The sequence below is a fragment of the Lottia gigantea genome (genome assembly GCF_000327385.1).
Source record: "Lottia gigantea unplaced genomic scaffold LOTGIsca_50, whole genome shotgun sequence".
NCBI classification, from domain to species: domain Eukaryota; kingdom Metazoa; phylum Mollusca; class Gastropoda; family Lottiidae; genus Lottia; species Lottia gigantea.
This window is the reverse complement of record NW_008709716.1, coordinates 1,706,925-1,728,692: the sequence shown is the minus strand read 5'-3', so window position 1 is coordinate 1,728,692 and position 21,768 is coordinate 1,706,925. Positions and strand designations below refer to the sequence as shown.

At 31.4% G+C, this 21,768-nt stretch overlaps 1 protein-coding gene across 1 annotated transcript; it reads right to left on the bottom strand.

Annotated features, from left to right (window-relative positions):
• Positions 1-470: 470 nt before the first annotated feature.
• Positions 471-6,695, bottom strand: LOTGIDRAFT_234449 (hypothetical protein). The gene is made up of 14 exons (XM_009062313.1): positions 6,383-6,695; positions 5,596-5,728; positions 4,800-5,082; positions 4,335-4,548; positions 3,873-3,916; positions 3,423-3,607; positions 3,053-3,159; positions 2,673-2,798; positions 2,437-2,537; positions 2,021-2,097; positions 1,792-1,855; positions 1,584-1,669; positions 1,196-1,300; positions 471-956 (listed from the first exon to the last, which is right to left on the bottom strand). Exons 3-14 carry the CDS (start codon positions 5,071-5,073, stop codon positions 858-860), a joined length of 1,482 nt encoding a protein of 493 aa, XP_009060561.1. The 5' UTR covers positions 5,074-5,082; positions 5,596-5,728; positions 6,383-6,695; the 3' UTR covers positions 471-857.
• Positions 6,696-21,768: the final 15,073 nt, after the last annotated feature.

Below are 21,768 nucleotides of genomic sequence, written 5' to 3'. Positions count from 1 at the left end.
TAAGTTTCGTCAAAATCTGTCAATAATTGAACCTATTACTGTCGGACTACATTGAGCTTTGAATTTAATTTTTTCTCTCATTTCATAAATATTCAAAATAAAATTTTAAACTTTATGCCATTGGTCTTAGAATCAGTAGTATTTTGTAATTAATCTTTTAATTTGTTCGAAACTGATTGCCAAAATTCGATTCAGAAATCATTGTAGTCAGAGAGTTGAGTGTTTACAAGCTAAAATTGAACACGTTTTCAAGATTAAGCGCAATAACTCTTACTAATTTTTTTTCTATATTTTCCTTCATATCAAGTTTTTCGTCAAAATCAGTCCAGAATTGTGCCCACTAGAGTATTTACGAGCATTTACGGATGGACATGTGTGACAACAATATACAGCCCCCATTTCCTGTGAACGTATAAAAAGACAGAAGAGATTAATCTTTACAACAAGTGCGCAAAAACAATGTAATTATGCAAAGTAAAAAAATATTTATTCGTTTTTTACAATATCTGAGTCTTAAAAAAAACAAAACAGCAAGTACAGGAAATGAATTTTTAATTAAGAATAATGAAGTTATTATTCCAATATTCAAAATCCATAATTGTATATGATTTGTTGGACTACTTCATAATATAGTTGGATAAATTTCTTGCAATTCCGCAGAAAAATTAAGGATCTACAGACATCATTTTAAACAATTTCTTCATTGGATGGAAGATTTTATGATTATGTGTACACATTAAATGAACAGAAATTAAGTACATAAATGCCTCCAACAACATCAGTTAATATTCACTTTGATGATGCTCTTTTATTTCATGTGCATGAAAACCAATTTAATAGAATAATTTAATCCACAATCAAATAACAATATTGAACAGAAAAGTTCCAAAAGCTACCCAGTGACTTGCATAACTCAACTCTGACCATTTATTTAAAGTATGAGACATGGTGTAACCCTGAAAAAGAAATATTGCACTGTTTATTAAGAATGTATGGTTAAATATGAGATCAAACATATTCAAACACAATTTCTGCTGACAAATCTATTACATATTTTTATGTCCAGTATATCCTTTATTCTTTAATAGAATTTACACAATAGTAAAAAGTATGCTCCGACTGTTAATAAAATATTACTCACTACGCACAGCTGGTATAAATGTAAGAGAGAATCTTTAATATATAAGTTACATACCGTTTCTTCTTCTGAACTATTATCAAACATCAAACCAAGATAGGCCAAATGAAATACAGACAAGAACATAAAGAACATGTTGGTCCAGATTACAAAGGGATTCCTCTAAAAATAGAAAATGAAATTGAAGCATGGCTTTGGTACAGATAGAAAAAAATCCAATCATTTCACACTATCTACAAATTAATGATCTACTTTAATCAGTCAAATTAATGGATATTTTACTGGCTCGAAAAGACATTTAAAAAAAAAAATGATTTCAGTTTGTAATTTTTAGATCTAAGAATTTGTATCAGCAATCAGAATGAACATTATAGTTCTGCATGTGATTTGTAGGGTCTGGTTAAATTAATATTTCAATAAGGAGTAATTTCCAGGTGTCACATACATTTTTATACTTATGATCACATTTTTCTTTACATCTTTTTGCTAATATACATGCATCAAAACTTGATGCTAATTTCTGGCGTAGCCCTGAAATTGAGAAATAGAGAATATCAAATATAAAGCAATACATTTTTTTAAATTGATATTAAAATTTTACATAAAAAGATAATCAATAAAATCAAAAGGACAGTGTAAAATATATAACTCACCAAATTCTATATAAGAATAGAAACCTAATGATAAAAGTACAGAAGCAAGTTGAAAATTCAAGCCCTGAAAATATAAAATGCAAAAAGCCATTTGGGTAAGACAAGACACACAATTTTCATTAAATTGACTTTAGCAATCTATCTAAATCTGCATCTCTACCTATATGTGACAGAACAAAATAATAATATTTCTGCTGGTTATATTAAGTGTATCTTAAGTATGACTTACATGAAGCAAGGAACTAGCACCATATGTTAACAAGACTGCTGTAAAATTCCCTAAAGGTCTGGCTGTTTTAAACACATCTAACAAAATAGATCAAAAATATAAATACATAGGAATATATCTACCTGGCACCAAACTCCTGTTATGTTAGCACAAGATAGTATTTATTTATACATTTAACCACCATTAAAAACATGTCATTACCACCAAAATTGGCATTGATCGCATAAAAGATACAGAAAACTGGAAGGAAAGAATTTTACTCTTGATCAGCGTGTAAACGTGTATGACCTTCAATAAGTTATCTTTCCTCGTTATTCCAGTCAACCCAGCATATTTTTTTTAATTGAAAGCAAATCATATTCCCCAGCATATTTTTTGATTGAAAGCAAATCATATTCAATGTTATACAAACTTACAAGTTTTCAGCCAGTGATGCATAGGTAAATTCCAGTTGGTGACTACCTCTACTAATGAATGTGGTAATTCTATTCTATGTGGTTTAGCAACATGGTAATTCCTGGTAATTATCAAACAAAAAGATTACAGATGATATACATCAAATCAATTTGAAAAAATTTAATGGCCTTGTCTCTTCTATTTACAATATTCATTTTTAATCTAAAAATTTTGTCAAGACAAGAATTTCACCCACCACTGTATGTCATCAATAAACTTAGTAGAACCAAAACCAGATAAGACATGGGAAGCTTCTGATAGAAAACATACAAAATAATGACTAAATCTGAAAGACTGGGCATCACGATAAGCTAATATCCACCTGGAATAAAAAGAAAAATAATCTGTTTCAATTGGAACATGTGATTAGTAGAGAGAAAAGGCAAGCAGATTCAGCTTAGGCTTGAACCATTCATATTTCTATTGTCCAAAAATGAATAGGTTTCTGTTATGGGGCTTCCTTAGCATCCTTCCCTACTCATACCTCTGTATTTGTTCTTTTGACGACCATGAATCTATAGACATGAAATTTTGCTCCATTTTTTTTTTTTAACTTTTAGGTTAAATTTGACTTACATGTAAGAACCTTGTATAATAATCCATGATGATAGACATGTAGAAAATATCAAACACATAACAGCTAATATACAGCTAAATAACACTTTTAATATCCATCGAAAACTCTGAAATACATTCCTAATACTAACAATCAACTTATTAGTGACGAGCTAATATATTCATTTGAATTATGATTGACAAATAAAATAAGATCACAAATATATAACAAACACAATATCCGAATAACTTTAAACTTTATTGGTATTTTCATCATATAAGATGGCAATATACTGAATAAAATCGAGAAAATATAAACAATATAATTATCTGGAGGGAATTCAAACCCCTTTCACCCTACAAACAAATGTAATCCTATAATGATGCTTACCAAAGGCAGTGGTTGTTGTATAACAGTAATATAATCTTGAAAGCTAAACCAGGGACCAAATATAACAGAACCAACATGTAAACAATATCCATAAAACTCCAGTAAACCAGGTAAATATGATATCTGATTAGATGATAAATCAAAACTAACAGATATCAATTTCATAGACAGTATCATCTGTGCACCTTAAAATAAAACCAATTAAGTATGAAAAATGGCCATCACACAAATCAGTATAAAACTAGCTAAACTTAATTATAAATAAAAAGCCTTCAATATGTAAGCTTATAACATAACATGCTAACAATCCTATATCACAAGATATAATTTATCTATTTGTTTTTTTCTTTTGCATAGGCATCACAAATGAATAGAAAATTACCCTTGTATAAAAACATCTGAGTTCTACAGTGTTATTAGCTGAAATAACCAGAAATGAGAAAAGTTTACCTCTCATACTATGCCATACTTTACTATCAACCAGAATTAGTTCACTAAAATAAACAGTATAATTTTCATAATAATTTTGTGTGATAAACCTTTTAAATGTTATCATCATATGACATGAAACATTTACAAAACTTAACAAACTGCGATTTAAAACTTAGACAACTAAGGTAACTTTAACATGTATTTAACGTGACAACCAGATAAATCAGTTTCAACCTGTGTTTAAATTGTTTTATCACTTTAATGATTAGAGTAAATTATGTTTGGATTTGCATTTTCATCCAACACCATTACTAAAGAGAAAAAAAAGTTTGTGGCAGTATACCATATTTTTTATAAAGAAAATAAACATATGACTAGCTATCAAATTTCACACAAACAGACCATAACTTTCTATATCACAGTTGCTCAAACATTTTAATCAAAATATTCCTTTATTATATCTCATTTAAATATACTTACCACACAAGAATATAGGTAACAATAAAAATAGAAACAAATATACCAACAAATTCTTGATAATATGATAATGTTATTTTGATTATGATGTAAGTAGCAGTGCAACAAACTAATAAATAAATAATTCCACTATCAAAAAATCTCCATAAAATAATAATGCCACATAAAGAACTTGATAAATTTAAGAACTGTGTGGGTGAAACATTTTCTCTATTCACTGCAATAAAAAAAAAATGAACTGATACAAAAATTGTTCTTTAAAGTTCATCCAATTACATTTTTCATCTCAATCTATACCTTTGATTTTAAGTACCGGTATGCACTTTGTTTATTTTGAAATAACTATAGGAGAGTCTAAGAGTTAAAACTGAAAACGTTTTTGAAAAACTTTAAACCAAAGATTATTCATCATTATAAGACAGAATTGAGTCACTATACTTGTTTTTATGAGGAACATTTTAAACTCACCTGAAGTAAAAACTGCACATAGGATTTTAAAAAGTAAGCATAATATAAAAAGTGGGATAACATGAGTGAAAGCTTGTGTTGCTGTTGGAATCATACATTCAGTATAAAGATCGAGAAAAGGTATTCGTTCATATTCCATTTGATTATCTCTGTGATAGGATTCCAATAATTCGGCTAACTCAGGACTGTATTCTCCTTGTAAATATCTTTCAAGAAGTTCATAATCTTCTTCATTTAATGTATCAGGATCAATATCCCATGGTGTGTCTTCCATTATGAAAATCTAAATAAACATTAAACTCTGGATCTTAGGATAGTGAGAAGTGTCTGAGCAAATCAAACACCCATTGATTGCAGTTGCACATTTCATTTGTATGCACAATTGTAATAACATAGAGGATATCTAGTACATTTTGGAGCCTTTGTGTACGAAAACCACAAAATCAGTGGTATAATATTATTGATTCCATGTATGTTAACTGCTCTTGTGTCACAATTTATTTACCAGATGGACACAATTTTCAGATAAATTGATAAAATAGACTTTACAGTAATCAAACAATTTCATACTAGCCAAATTTACATGCACAGTATTGCTTTCACTAGAATACTTATATATTTGAATATTAATGTGGTCATCAAAAAAATTAAAAAATTCACTGGTAACACCTATAACTGGTAAAATAAATACTTGATTGCTATGATCAAAACAAAACAGCTAAAAACAAAGAGCCATGGTCACCTCTACAAATAAGTTAGAAACCAAAGTTAATGCGGTAATCAAAAATATATTTACCTTCTTTCTGAGAAGTTATAACATCAAACCATCTTTAAATGTAAAAAAAAATCTGTGAGTCTGTCTATACACCTGCATAATAATTAACACTGTTTTCAATCATTTCCCCTGTTCCTTAACCAGAACTTTAAACCTGTAATAAACAATTACACTTCTATCAAAATTTGTTACAAACAACACCTCACTTTAATTAACAAGTTATTACTTCTGTCTCAATTGAACATCTTAACTACTAGCATTTAAACAGCAGTTTATTCACATATCTCTCTGTACGAACCATCCCAACTTTAAGTTTATTTTTGTATCATTTTTGGCTTTTTGTACTTATTTGAATACCATCTTAACATAGAAATCGGGAAACCTGAGTTCTAAAATAAACAAAATGATAAATTGTTTGATCGGCCCTATCAGTCGAAATGGAGTGTGATATTCTGCTCCTGTTTGGGCTAATGAGGATGGGCAATGCAATGTAGAAGAAGATTTTGCCAGGACAATGACATATACTGCTAGGCTTCCAACTGTCAAGCGATCTCTTCTCAGTACATGTAATATGGGGCTAAGTTTATTGTACAATCTGAAAGGGTACATCTTTTATGAACGTCAGACCCTCAGACCTGCATCACTGACTGCATTGGCTAGGTATATATTGTCTCAACCCATTGCTATGGCAATCCCATGCCATATGTCATGGCACCATAATGGGCATGAGCATAAAGCTAATCTACTACAAATATTTATATAGATCAGTGGCCTAGACTAGTAACCGGTAATGTAGGCTACTACCTACTATTCCTGGGTATCGTCAATCATGCCACGATACGATACGTATCGCGATACAAAGGTCACGTCACGATACGATACGATTACGAGTCACCGATCCGATATGGCCTATCGAGTATCGTGCCAGCACTACTAACTACACACTTGACATCCGACTGAAAATTGAATTCAATTCTTTCATTTTTTTTAAACACATTCTTCGTTTAGCATTCTGATTAACGCAGTGAGTACAGACATAAAATCCTGAAAGGGTTATTTTTTACTCAAACAGAATTGAATGTATTCACTATTCCATTTTAAACGAAGGTGCAACTACAAAAACTCTCTATTAAAGTCTGGATAACCTTGACAACTTCCGCGGAAGTAAATGGCCGAATTTGTATCACCAAATCCGTGTGATTAAATTATTTTACTTAATTACAAAAATCACCACTTGAGTTTACATTTGATAGATTTCTTACTCACAACTATTATTACTAGAAGTAAACCTTGCTGCATAGTTATTCCATTGAAAAATCGGCAGTGGTAACTATTTCAAATGAAATTTATCGGTAATATTTCAGTGTGAAACAAACTCGCCCCCCTGGATAATCAGGCTTTGAAATATTGTGAAATTTTGGATAAATCCAACAATATTTATCACAATTCATATGTTTTGATTTCAAATAATATAGTAATAGGCCTCCACAATGGGTGTTCCTAAGTTTTACAGATGGATCAGTGAACGATATCCATGTTTGAGTGAAACTGTCAAAGAATTTCAGGTAAAAATCTTTATTTTAGGCCCTATTGAGTACGACAGCACTTTATTCAGCATGCTATCCTCCATCCTGATTTTTCAATTTTTTTTCAGTATGATCAGCACTTACTATATCCTAATACTCAGCAGACTGTCCTTGACTCTGGTATTAAGGGCTTCCACAATCAGACTTTGTGGCCTAAGCCAGAGTTTTGTCTATCAAACTATATCTAAATGTTTCCATGTTTTAACCAAATTTGTGTTAGGCTACAGATTTGGTTGATCTGTTACCGTTTCGACTACAGGTATCAAGATTTGTTACCGTTTTGGTTTGTTACCGTTTTAACAGTAACTGAATATCGTTTTCATCACTGTCGTTCTAAATTCTAACATCAATTCTATGAGCTAAAGAGTAGCGTTGAAACGGTTAATCAGTTAACCGATTTCGGGTAGTATTTCACGGGTAACTGGGTCTGATTTGAGAAAATCGGTTAACCGTCAATTTTATAAGAAGTAAAAAGGGAGCAAGTTTGACAGAAAATTCGTCACTGTATGAGTCTTTAAGCTGTTTTCTTTAGTAAATAAACACCTTATTGATTGAATAATTGAGATTAATAAATCAAGATAGGGTATCAATGTTATAGTATGAGAGAATGTGACTTTAATGTTAATGAATGATTTATCTTTACAGCAAAAACTTATTACTAATATCCTAATTTGTTCTGACTTTCTATTTTCTCTCTTACTCTTCTTATTTCTTCTTGAGTTTAATTCTATAAATCTTTGTTCAGTGATCTTTCATCACCTTGTTGTTACATTCTTTTGGGATATTGGGATACCTGGTTACAGAGTCATTAGTTACCTAGCTTTTGTATAGTCAAGTCAGTTTGTACTTTCACCAAATTGATCTGTTTGAATTTCATATGGTAATCTGGATTCTATTGGATAAAGTTTATAGGTATGTTAAAGTGTTTTATAAGTATAAGTTTAAGTTTCATGTATAAAATTAAAGAATATTATTAGTAATTATATTAAGTTTTCATAAAGTAAACATATTTTTATATTTGCAAGATAAGTACCATTTATAGAAGTCAATTACATTAGTCTTTTAATTTTAGTTATTTGAATTAATGTCCTGTTTCAGGAATAAGTTGTGTGGTTATAATAATAAGGAGTTATAGTTATATTCATCTTTAAACCCCACTTCGGGTAAGAGTTATTTACAACCAATGTATTATAAATGTATGTCACTTTGCATAATTACTTATTTCAAATATTACTGCATTAGGTTTTGTATTATATACTGTTGGCAATTTCGTAATTGTAAAGATTTGTATTTTATTTGTATTTGTTATATTTTATAATTGTATATGATTATATTTGTGTATTGCAGGGTTTTTGATTTCTGTTTTGCACCTATAATAAAATCATAAAAGAACCCTGTCTGGTTATTTAAACTACCGCAGGCCACCCTATAACATATGGAGCCCGATAAATGGTTATGGTTTGATGGATGTTTTTGATATATACATTTTCATTGGTGGAAAGAAACGAGCATTTGCGATTATAAATCCGGCACCGGTAATGTGTTATGGATCCAGTGAGTGAACTGTACAGTGTGAATTAGTGACAATAAGGATATGATTCATTTTATGATTTCAAATATTAATGCATTAGGTTTTGTATTATATACAGTTGGCAATTTCGTTTATTGTAAAGATTTGTATTTGTTATATTTATAATTGTATATAATTGTTATATTTGTGTCTTGCAGGGTTTTTGATTTATGTTTTGCACCTATAATAAAACCATAAAAGAATCCTGTCTGGTTATTTAAACTACCCCAGGCCACCCTATAACATATGGAGCCCGATAAATCGAGTTGCAAGAATTGTGGTCAAGATTATCAGGCCTCTTTTTTGATATAAGTTAAACTAATTACTCGTTCTGAATAATCGCGTCACGATGGTCTTAGTTTGTTGACAGTCGGCATGTGCCACGGTTCATTGAATCTTATTATTTTTATTGTATTGCTGAAATGTAACACATTGTTTTTTAAGCATGTTCTACTGTTTTAATAAGTTTTGTTATTATTTTTATTATTTCAATCGGGTACGAGTTGCTTAGAATAAAACAGTAATAAAGATCGTATTACTTTTTAGTAACTCTCCTCTAATTGGCTGTTTGTTTCTTCTTGCCTGTCAATCAGCTTCATTGAGACAATTGTTTTATACCAGTTGTGGAACCAGTACACTGACCCCCACAACACAACTAGTAAAAAACCTTTGATCTGTTAGAGACTGTAGCATTGAGTGACAATGGTGCCAGTCTGTCTGAAATCTGTCAGGCCCGCTCGTAATCTTACATTGAAGTAATCTTACATTGAAGCAGACGCTACAATGGGTTGTTTGATATCAGCTGTCGATTTGTACCGACAATTCGCGGGAACTACCTAAAATCTTCCTGGGTACTGATTTACACTTACTCAAGTATTTTTCTACATTGCCAATTTATAAGGTACGCTGGATCTCAGATACTTGTGGACAGGATAACCTTTTATAATACTTGTCAGTTGACCGGCAAAATTTTAAATGCCTCACCAAAGGTTATCATGTCCACAAATACCTGTGGCTGGGACAAGAATCAATTAATAGTGAAATGCAGACCACAGTTTTAACTTACTCTTTTTCTTGAAACATCTTGCCTCACCAAAGGTTATCATGTCCACAAATACCTGTGGCTGGGACAAGAATCAATTAATAGTGAAATGCAGACCACAGTTTTAACTTACTCTTTTTCTTGAAACATCTTGGAGTAAAACGAAAAGTATTGGAAAAATATTTACATGCAATTTGCAGCTCATATAAAACTATATTGGTTTAGAAGTTAACCTCAAACAAAGTTACATTTTTAATTGTTGTAAGTTGTGTTGGCTTAATGGCATTATTATATTTCTGATTTTGTTTTGAATTACCGATAATCATCTTTTTGTTAATTTTGTATTCAAATAGATTCCTGAATTTGATAACCTTTATCTTGACATGAATGGTATTGTTCATGTTTGTTCACATCCAGAAGATGATAATCCACACTTTCGTATCACAGAAGAAAGAATATTTCAAGATATATTTCATTATATCGAGGTAAACTTTTAAAAAGTCTTAAATCAAAATCTTTATATATATTCAATCAATTTTATTCATTCTGTATGCCATGTTGTATAATCAACAAGGTCCATATATATGTAATAAAGCATATTTTGCAATGAGTAAAGCCATCATTAGTTTTAGTGGAATTGCAGTAACCACAGACGTCTGATTGAAAATTGGAATAGTGCAAATTGATGCTATACCGATATGTGTTTCCCTGTTACACATGAAAAATTTAGAAAACCTCTTTTCAATCCCTTTAAGCAATCGAATAAATTTCATTATCTTTTTTTTTTAATGTTTATGTGAATATTGCCTTCCATCGTTTCTTTCAACCAGTTTCTTTCCATTTCAGTTCATATTTCGAATGATTAAACCGAAAAAGGTTTTCTTCATGGCTATTGATGGTGTGGCTCCAAGAGCTAAAATGAACCAACAGAGAGGCAGAAGATTCAGGTACTTGTACACAAAAAGTCACATCAATTGTTCAAAATTTTTAATCTTGTGACATTGAAGGTGACATCCAATGTTGTAAATAATATCGTGCAAGCTGACTTATAATGTAAAAAAATGTCTCCCAAACTAGAAATCATTATTTTGACTTATTTGATTTTTTGAGGTTGCTTAATTGTTTAGTTTTGTTGTTCAGGATATTAAAACAGAAACATAAAATTAGATATGAATTATTACATATGAAAGGTCATTAAAATTGTTTTGAAATAATCTTATAGATCTGCCAGAGAAGCTGAAGAGCTTATCAAAAGAGCACAAATGGCAGGAGAGGTGTTACCAACAGAAAAAAGATTTGACTCTAACTGTATTACACCAGGTATATTATTTTACAGCATTACTGTAGTATCTTGTATTTTGAATCTTATTTTGGACAGACAATACCTTAGTCCATTAAAATAAACATAATGCCATCACTTGCTTGGTTAATTAGAGAAAATTTTGGTTGGCATGCAGAACATGCCTTTCCGCCTTTACGCTGCCAAATAATATTGGAAAGATCTTTAATTTCTAATTGGTAGAAAGAATTAAAGTGATCCTTTTAAAATTTTATATATTTTTCACCTTATTGTATGAATTTTTTTTATAATACATTTGACAAGGTTTTGCCTTATGGTACAGAGCGTAAGAACAATCGTTTTGTTATGTTTTATTTTAATTCAATAAAGACAACTTTTCTTTTCATTTGCTTAGGTACACCATTTATGGTTCGCTTACAAGAAGCATTGAAATACTTTGTGGTACAGAAAGTGTCAAATGATCCATTATGGCAGGGTCCCAGAATATACCTGTCAGGCCATGAGGTATAGATTCTCACTCTTGTTATAATTCTTTTACTCCGTTCACAAAGATGAAAAGGAATAGGATGTACTATATGAAAATGATATGAAAAATAGTTTTCTCTGCATTCAATATTGTAATTTCTAACCTGATTGTGAAGAAAAGTAGTTGTTATAGAATGCCTGTGATGTCACAGAGAAATGTTGGAAAATGTTCAGCTGTAGGTCAAGCCCCAAAAAGCAGTTTTCTTTTGTTAGATTTGGTATTGTTAAGTCTTATCATGCAGTAGATTTCCTAGACAAATATTTATTTCTCATTTCAGACCCCAGGAGAAGGAGAACATAAAGTTATGGATTTCATCAGATATGAAAAGTCTGGTCTTAATTATAATGCTAATACCAGACATTGTCTGTACGGACTGGATGCAGATTTAGTAAGTGTTATTTATCATTTATCTTGATTTTTTGTGCATTTCTATTTGATATAAGCATATAATATACAATATCAAAATATTTTCACTATTAAAATAGTGCTCAATACATCAATTTTAGTATAAAAATGTTACTATTTGATACAATTTATACTGCAAACAAGTATTTATTTCAACAGATAATGTTAGGTTTAACGTCACATGAACCCCATTTCGCATTACTGCGAGAAGAAGTTAGATTTGGAGGTAAAAAAGAAAAAAATAAGAGGTAAGTTTAAACATAAAAATTGAAATTCATGAGTAAATAATAATATGCAATAATTTCCCTATAAAGTTTTAAACAATAGATAGAAGTGAATTGATCTATTTTAGCACAAAAAAGGAGTATTACAGTTAGTGTAATTCATGGTCTATATTTTCAATATGTTATTACTTACAGGCCAGCAACACCAGAAGAAACAACATTTCATCTATTACAGTTGTCATTATTGAGAGAGTATTTAGATTATGAATTTGCTGTATTAAAGGTTTGACTTTTTCCCTTAAGTTTTGCTTCGGTTCTGTCTTTCAAAATCATAATATATTTGAAAATGCTATAGCCCTTTAATTTGTATATATTTTAGTTAAAGGAACAGGTGTGCAATTTTAGGGGGTTGATTTTAGTCATGAATATATGTAAATAGTCTTCAGAGGTACTAGAAATGTTTGAAAATAATTACTTTAAAAATAATTCAAACTGGGAATTTTACTCACTATTCTATCTGTGTCTTTTCTATATATCACAGTATTTTAAATTGTCGTCATTTTAACATTCAAACGCAGATTATTCTGGACACACATGGATTTGAAGGCTTTCGACGGTGAACACTATTTCTGATTTGTCAGTTAAAAAATTCCAGATTCTGAGACTAAAGTATGATTGGTAAAAAAAAAAAAGGGAAGTCCATAATGGAATTGGAGCAGTTTTAACTAAAACAACAATGTGTGCTGTTTTCAGAAATTATGTGATTTGAAAAAGCTTATTACTTTATCGATTGCTTTCCAAAGTATTAAGATGTGATCCACTTTTTTAAATTCTTTTCCAGACAACACTTCCATTTCCTTATGATTTAGAAAATATAATTGACGATTGGATATTGATGGGATTTTTAGTTGGAAATGATTTTATTCCTCATTTACCATATCTACATATAAAAAATGATGCTTTACCGTTGTTATGGAAAACATATATTGAAGTTTTACCAACATTAGATGGTAGGTCTTTAATTCATAATGTCAGAAGTATAATGATTTTCCCAAACTTATTATACGCCCAATGCCAATCTTTTTACTTCAAGCTCTTGAGTGCCGATTTCGGTAGTATTTCACGGATAATCGGGTCTGATTTGAGATAATCAGTTAACCGTCAATTTTATAAGAAGTAAAAAGAGATACACACTGACCCCACAACTGGTATAAAAACCTTTGAGCTGTTAGAGACTGTAGCAATGAGTGGGAATGGCGCCAGTCAGTCTGAACTCTGTCAGGCCCGCTCGTAATCTTACATTGAAGCAGACACTTCAATGGGTTGTTTGGTATCTGTCGATTTGTACCGACAATTTGCAGGGAATTAATCAAAATCTTCCTGGGTACTCTTTTACACTTACTCTAGTTTAGTTTACGGTGAGTTACCGCCGCAAATGCGGTTTTTGACTCCTTTTATAATCTTTAGTAATTAAACGGGATTAACCGGATAACAAACTGTTGCTGTTTCAACACTACTTGCCATGTTCCTTTTGTGCCTTGTCACAGCAATCTAAAACCTTTTTCTGATGTTTTTGTATTTTGTGATGTCTTTAAAATGTAAACTGAATGTAAAATATATTTTTAGGATATTTAAATGAAGGTGGACATCTAAATTTAAAAAGATTTGAAACTTACATTACAAATCTGGCAAAGGTATGTCTTGCTTGACACAAAGATTGAAATGAGATTTCATAATTTGCTTTTGAAAGAAAAATATATTTGGTAGCATGACAAAACATCTAATTCCAGCTGTGAGCAAAACATGGACTTGCCTATAAATTATTGTCTACTTTCTCTTTTTGACTCAGAAAATTAGTTGTAGGCTACACTCTCAAATATGTCACATTGATGCCCATAGAAGACTTGTTATATTCACAGAGACTGTTTAGTGATTGAAAATATTACTCATGATGTTTAAGTAATGGATTACTGTGGTATTTTTGTAAGTAGATGTAAAGCCTATTTTTTCCTAAGATCTTTTCATTTTTCTTAGTTTGATATAGATTCATTCAATGATCAGTATACAGATATTAAATGGATGGAGAGTAAAGTTGGCAATAAACATATCAATGAAGCTGCTGGTAAAGCTGCTGCTAGTAAAAAACAAATATCTCCAACACAAAAGGTAATTAAGGAATCTGTTTATACACTGATAAACTAAAAAATGTTCAGGTCATTCCTTATAATTAAATCAAATCGAATAAGTGTTTATATATTTATGTAATATAACAACAACTTAAGGCACTTAATTGGTGCATAAATACATAACATTTTAACATAACATTAATGAACTGATACTAACAATAGAGATGCCTAGAGAACAGCCAATCAAAAATAAGTAGGTCACCTATTTATAGTCTACTGTCTACCACATAAAAGTTGATGGAGCGGCCATGTTGAAGGTTCAATTATTGAAAGTCGAGTTCTACATTAGTCCAGAATTCATGATATTGTTGAAATTTGGAGTGTGCACATTCGAGCGAATTTATCATTCAGTGAAGTGTGGAAAGAAAGAACAACATTGACGCCTTGTTGTGGCTACGTTAATCAAACTCAGTAATGAAAGTAATCCGTTAAGGTCCGAAGCTTATATTTACATTCTGTTTACACAGATATAAACCGAATTTCTCGGATCGCTGTTATCCAATCCAATTATGTTTGTATTAATTGTTCTATTCATACTATTTAGTGTCAGGCATAAAACTAAACGGAACAATTTAGTGCAGAATTAACCTATATTTATAATAATCAAAGTCTGTCCCTCTTAATACGAAGATGATCTAAGTTAACAGAGTGAAATGTTAGGGTTAAATCAACTTTAATGTTATGGAATAACTAGCGCAATATAAATAGATAATTATTATTGTTATTTTTCAGAAACAGTCAGATTTAAGTCCATTTGCAGCATTTAGTTCACATGAAGATAATGAACCTTCTGATGATGCTAGTAGTAAGATTAGAATTTTTATACGCCCACATGAAGATGTAGTCGTATATATTGTCGTCGCCCCTGTCTGTTGGTCCATCCGTCAACATTTCTTGTGAGACTACAGTTTTCATCTGATTTTGATCAAACTTGGTGTGATGCTTTAGATTGATACAATCTTGGTCAGGTTCGACATATTTTCGATGAACGGTTTTTATTCGCCCACATGAATATGATCAAATGATCAAACTTGGTATGATGCTTTAGATTGATAAGATCTCAGTCAATTTGAAATTGACGTATTTTTGTTAAATGGTTTTTGAGTTATTGCCTTTGACTTTGTTAAAACGCGTTGAAATTTGTTAAAAATAGTTCGTGAGCAGGATTGAAGCTACAGTTTTCAACCGATTCTGATGAAACTTGGTGTGATTATTTGAATTGATAAGATCTTGGACAATTTCTAACTGGACGCATTTTCGATGAACGGTTTTTGAGTAATTGCCCTTGACTTTGTTAAAACGCGTCGAAATTTGTTAAAAATAGTTTTTGAGCAGGATTGAAGCTACAGTTTTCAACCGATTCTGATGAAACTTGGTGTGATCATTGGAATTGATAAGATCTCTGACAAGTTCTAACTAGACGCATTTTCGCTGAACAGTTTTTGAGTTATTGCCCTTGACTTTGTTAAAACGCGTCGAAATTTGTTAAAGATAGTTCGTGAGCAAGATTGAAGCTACAATTTTCAACCGATTCTGATGAAACTTGGTGTGATCATTGGAATTGATAAGATATCGGACAAGTTTTAACTTGATGCACTTTCGATGAACGGTTTTTGAGTTATTGCCCTTGACTTTGTTAAAACGCGTCGAAATTTGTTAAAAATAGTTTGTGAGCAGGATTGAAGCTACAGTTTTCAACCGATTCTTATGAAACTTGGTGTGATCATTGGAATTGATAAGATCTCGGACAAGTTTTAAACTTGACGCATTTTCGATGAATGGTTTTTGAGTTATTGCCCTTGACTTTATAAAACGCTTCAAAATTTGTTTGTGAGCACAATAGAAGCTACAGTTTTCAACCAATTTTGATGAAACTTGGTGTGATCATTGGAATTGATAAGATCTCGGACAAAGTCTAACTTGACGTATTTTTGATGAACGGTTTTGAATTTGTTTGTGAACACAATAGAGACATCTGTTTTCATCCGATTTGAATAAATTTGGTGTGATGATTTATATTCATGAGATCGGCCAAGTTCGAATTTGACAATTTTTTGATGAATGGTTTTTGAGTTATTGCCCTTGACTTAGTAAAAATGTGTCAAAATTGGCTTGTAGGCACGATAGAGACTACAGTTTTTATCTGATCTTGATGAAATTTGGTGTGATCATTTATATTGAAGAGATCCTGGTCAAGTTCGAATTTGACGATGTTTCAATGAAAGGTTTTTGAGTTAGTGCCCTTGACTTAGAAAAAAAGCTTCAAAATTTGTTTGTGAAGGCATTAGAGATTACAGCTTTCAACTGATTTTAATGAAATTTGGTGTGATCATTTATATTGATGAGATCTTGGACAAGTTGACAACAGTTGATTCTCGCTCTATATTTAGATCTAATATATAGATTGAAATCTGATTTTTATATGGTAACATTTTAATGTGGTCGTGTATTGTCATCGTCTGTCCACAATTGCCATGCGAACACAATAAAGGCTACAGTTTTTATCTTGATTTTAATGAAATTTGGTGTGGTCATTTATATTCATGAGTTCTTGATATTTCGATGAATTACTTTTAAGTTATTGCCCTTGACTTAGGCAAATCTGGTGGTATCATTTATAATGATGAGATCTTGGTCAAGTTCGAATTTGACAATTTTTTGATAAATGGTTTTTGAGTTACTGTGCTCGACTTAGTAAAAACACATCAAAATTTCTTTGTGAACACAATAGAGACTTACTACAGTTTTCACCTGATTTAAATGAAATTTGGTTGGATCATTTATAATGGTGAGATCTTGGTCAAGTTCGAATTTGACAATTTTTTGATGAATAGTTTTTGAGTTATTGCCCTTGACTTGGTAAAAACGCATTTAAATTTGTTTGTGAACACTATAGAGACTACAGTTTTCATCTGATTTTAATGAGATCTGTTGTGATCATCTAATCCAATGAGAACTTGGTCAAGTTTGAATTTGATGATTTTTCAATGAATGGAATTTGAGTTATTGTCCTTGTCTTAGTAAAAATGCATCAAACTTTGTTGGGAATTTATGTCCAAATTTAATGAAATTTTGTGTGTTTGATTAAATCAACAATATCTTGTACAAATTAGAATTTTGGTATGATTTGACACAGATTGACGTATAAAACTGAAAATCTGGGATGCAGCATGCAAATTAAATTGTTATATTCTATTCAGGTTCAGATCCATCAGTAGATAAAGATGATGATGATGATGATGAAGATGATATGTTTCATGCTGAATTTAGACAACATAAAAGGAATTATTATATGGATAAATTGGAATATGAAAATGTCACACCGTAAGTGTGATTTCTATTCGCCCACATGGAAATCTGGACGTATATTGCCGTCGCCCCTGTCTGTCGGTCCGTTGGTCCATCGATCCGCCGTTCACATTTCTTGTAGGCACCGGTAATGGCTACAGTTTTTATCCGATCTTGATGAAACTTAATATGCATGTATATATTGATGATATCTCAGACAAGTTTGAAATTGGTAATAATCGTTTCAGAGTTATTGCTCTTGACTTGGAAAAAACGCGTCAAATTTGACTTGTAGGCACGATAGAGACTACAGTTTTTTATCCTATCTTGATGAAACTTGGTATGCATGTATATATTGATGAGATCTCGGACAAGTTCGAAATCCGTAATAATCGGAAGAACGGTTTCAGAGTTATTGCCTTTGACTCAGTAAAAATGCATCAAATTTGCCTTGTAGGCACAATAGAGACTACAGTTTTTATCCGATTTTGCCCTTGACTTAGTAAAAATGCATCAAATTTGACTTGTAGGCATGATAGAGACTACAGTTTTTATCCGATCTTCATGAAACTTGGTATGCATGTATGTATTGATGAGATCTTAATCAAGTTCGAAATTGGTAATAATCAGATGAATTGTTTCAGAGTTATTGCCCTTGACTTAGTAAAAATGCGTCAAATTTGGCTTGTAGACATGATAGAGACTACAGTTTTTATCTGATCTTGATGAAACTTGGTATGCATCTATATATTGATGAGATCTCGGTCAAGATCAGAATTGGTAATAATCGAGTGAACGTTTTCAGAGTTATTGCCCTTGACTTAGTAAAAATGTGTCAAATTTGGCTCGTAGGCACGATAGAGACTACAGTTTTTATCTGATCTTGATGAAACTAGATATTCATATAATATATTGATGAGATCTGAATCAAGTTAGATATTTGTAATATATGGATGATGAACAGTTTCCATAGCCCTTCTTGATTCTACAGAATAATTTATAGCTGGGATCTTTTATCTTAAACAGTCAAACAATATTGAATACCTTGAAGAAATGTCTGATTTTAAATTTCAGTGATGTATTACAAAGTCAAGCTAAAGGTTATGTGATAGCCATACAATGGATATTACTATACTATTTTGAAGGTGTACCTTCATGGAGCTGGTAAGTAAATTTTTTGTGGGTTGTGTTAAATGTTAGAAAAGAAACATGACAGATCTTTTGCAAAGATCGGATAATTAAATTTTTATGCATATCTAGATTAGATTTTAATTTTTATACGCCCACATGAAATGGGGGGGGGCGTATATTGCCGTCACCCATGTCATCTGTCCCTCGGTCCGTCCACAATTGCTCGTAAACACTCTACAAGACACAATTCTTGTTTTTGACGAAACTTAGTATGAGTGTTCGTAATCACCCAAGGATGAACCCTATTGAAAATCAGCGGAATCGAAAAATATTTAGTATAAGTTATTGCCCTTGTTCTTGAAAACGCGTTCAAGTTTTAGCTTGTAAACACTCTAGAAGGGACAATTCTTGACAGATTTTGAGGTAACTTGGTGTGAATGTTCATTATCACCCAAGGATGAACCCTATGGAAAATCAGAAGAATTGAAAAATATTTAGTATGAGTTATTGCCCTTGCTCTTTCATATTTTTATTTAAAATCAAAGATGCCAGGGGGCGTATATTACCTTGCCTGGCAAAGCTACCTGTATATGCTCACATGACATCGGGCGTCTCCCATGTTTGTCGGTCCTCTGTCCGTCCACAATTGCTCGTAAAATCTCGACACAATTCTCAAAGGATTTTGACGAAACTTGATTTTGACAAAACTTGAAAACACTCTAGAAAGCAAATTTTTTTTACAGATATTGACAAAACTTGGTATTGGTGTTTGTAATCACCCATAAAATTATTTTATGACTGGAGGTTGAATATTTCATACTGTTATTGTTACTGTACTTCCAAATATATTTATTGTATTATATATTATTTTATTATAATGGATTTATTTGAAATAAATTTATCATGCTTTTGGTTGTAAAAGTTTTTCATCATGATATAAACTTTTTGTTTTAGGTATTATCCTCATCACTATGCTCCATTTATAAGTGATGTGAAAGACTTCAGTGATATGAAAATAGAATTTGAATATGGAAAACCTTTTCTTCCATTTCAACAATTAATGGCAGTGTTACCAGCAGCTAGTAAAGACTTATTGCCCCGTCCATTACAAACATTAATGATAAATGATAGTTCACCTGTTATAGATTATTATCCTGTAGATTTTAAAACTGATTTAAATGGTAAGCAACAAGATTGGGAAGCTGTGGTGTTAATTCCTTTTATAGATGAGGTAAGTAAGGCAAACAAAAAAAGGTGATGTTGTGTCACTGCATTGAAATATTAACATCCTACTATTCCATTTATTCAACACTAGGTTGGAATTGACAAAGCTCTTTAATGATACTTTCAGATGAAGTTTACCTTCACACATTTTTATAAAGGGCCGTTGTATGCCCATTTTCTCGCTGTTGATCTAGTGTTCGTGACGTCACATAGGCTATTCCTTCACTTGAGATTGCTATCTTTTCAATAGATAATTTGTGTTAAGAGCCCTGTATTGTATGATATTACTTTCAGAAAAGGTTATTAGATGCTATGTCAGCTCAGTATAAATATTTAACACCAGAAGAAGCTAGTAGAAATAGACATGGCCCCTGTTTATTATCTGTATACAGTCCTACATCACAAGGTGTTTATGGGTCTCCGATACCAGGTGTTTTTCCTGATATTGGTGCTAATCATACCAAGTATGTAGATTTTTTAACATGCTCACATGCTGTGTGGATGTATATTGCCAGGTTCTGTCAGTCTGTTTGTTCACATTTGCTTCTAAGCGCACTCAAATTTACAGTTATTTACAGATTTTCATGAAAATTGGTATATGTGAAAACATCCCAGGTTGATCTAGATGCTGAAGTGGATGTCTTTTGCTGTGATCTGATCACTAGGATTATGGTTATGTATGGTCTTAATTGTGTTTGACATTTAGTGAGAAGAAACATTTTGGATTTAATGACTTTTTATACGCCCACATTATAATGTGGACGTATATTGTCGTCACCCATGTCCGTCGGTCCGTCTTCGATGAACGGTTTTTTAGTTATTTCCCTTGACTTATAAAAAACGCGTCAAAATTTGGTTGTGAACACAATAGAGACTACAGTTTTTGTCCAATTTCAATGAAATTTGGCGTGAATATTTATATTGATGAGATCTTGGACAAATTTGAATTTGGCTATCTTTCGATGAAAGGTTTTTGAGTTATTGCCCTTGACTTATGAAAAACGCGTCAAAATTTGTTTGTGAACACAATAGAGACTACAGTTTTCATCTGATTTAAATGAAATTTGGTATGATCATTTATAATGATGAGATCTTAATCAAGATTAAATTTGACAATTTTTCAATAAAGGGAATTTGAGTTATTGCCCATGACTTAGTATAAACGCATCAAAATGTCTTAGCGTTAGAGGTGACAGTTTATGTCAGAATTTTATTAAATAATGTGTCTTTGTTTAAATCAACAATATCTTGCACAAATTAGATTTTTGGTATGATTTGATACAGATAGGTGACTGCCCTTGATATACTGAAAATGTATCAAGAAAGTGGGCATATCTTGGTAGGCAACCACTTGTATAAATACTCTATCAAAGAAACTTAAACATTAGAGTTCACATTTTCCATCTTGTAGAATAGAAAAGTCCTCAGCATGTAAATAATTATGTGAAATCAGAATATTGATATGTATATTATATATAAATAGAGTAACAGAGATACCCATAGATGAGTTTGTTGTGGATCCCAACAGATTAAGAAAAGGTTTAGTGGAAGGAGTTAGATTGGATGTTTATTTTCCAGGTTTCCCTACCCTATATCATATACCTCATACAGTAAGTGCTGTAACTAACAATTTGTATCAATAGTCTGTAGATAGTTCCTAGATATATTATGTGCATTTGTCAGGGTACTATTGCCTTAAAAAAATCTTATTT

Excerpts from the sequence above, each read along its gene's own strand:
- LOTGIDRAFT_234449 (XM_009062313.1), bottom strand. The coding sequence starts at position 5,073 with ATGGAAGACACACCATGGGATATTGATCCTGATACATTAAATGAAGAA. Across the intron at positions 3,917-4,334 it reads GTTACCTATATTCTTGTGTG|TGAACTAATTCTGGTTGATA; the intron begins GTAAGTATATTT and ends TGTTTATTTTAG. Across the intron at positions 3,608-3,872 it reads AGTATGGCATAGTATGAGAG|GTGCACAGATGATACTGTCT; the intron begins GTAAACTTTTCT and ends TTTTATTTTAAG.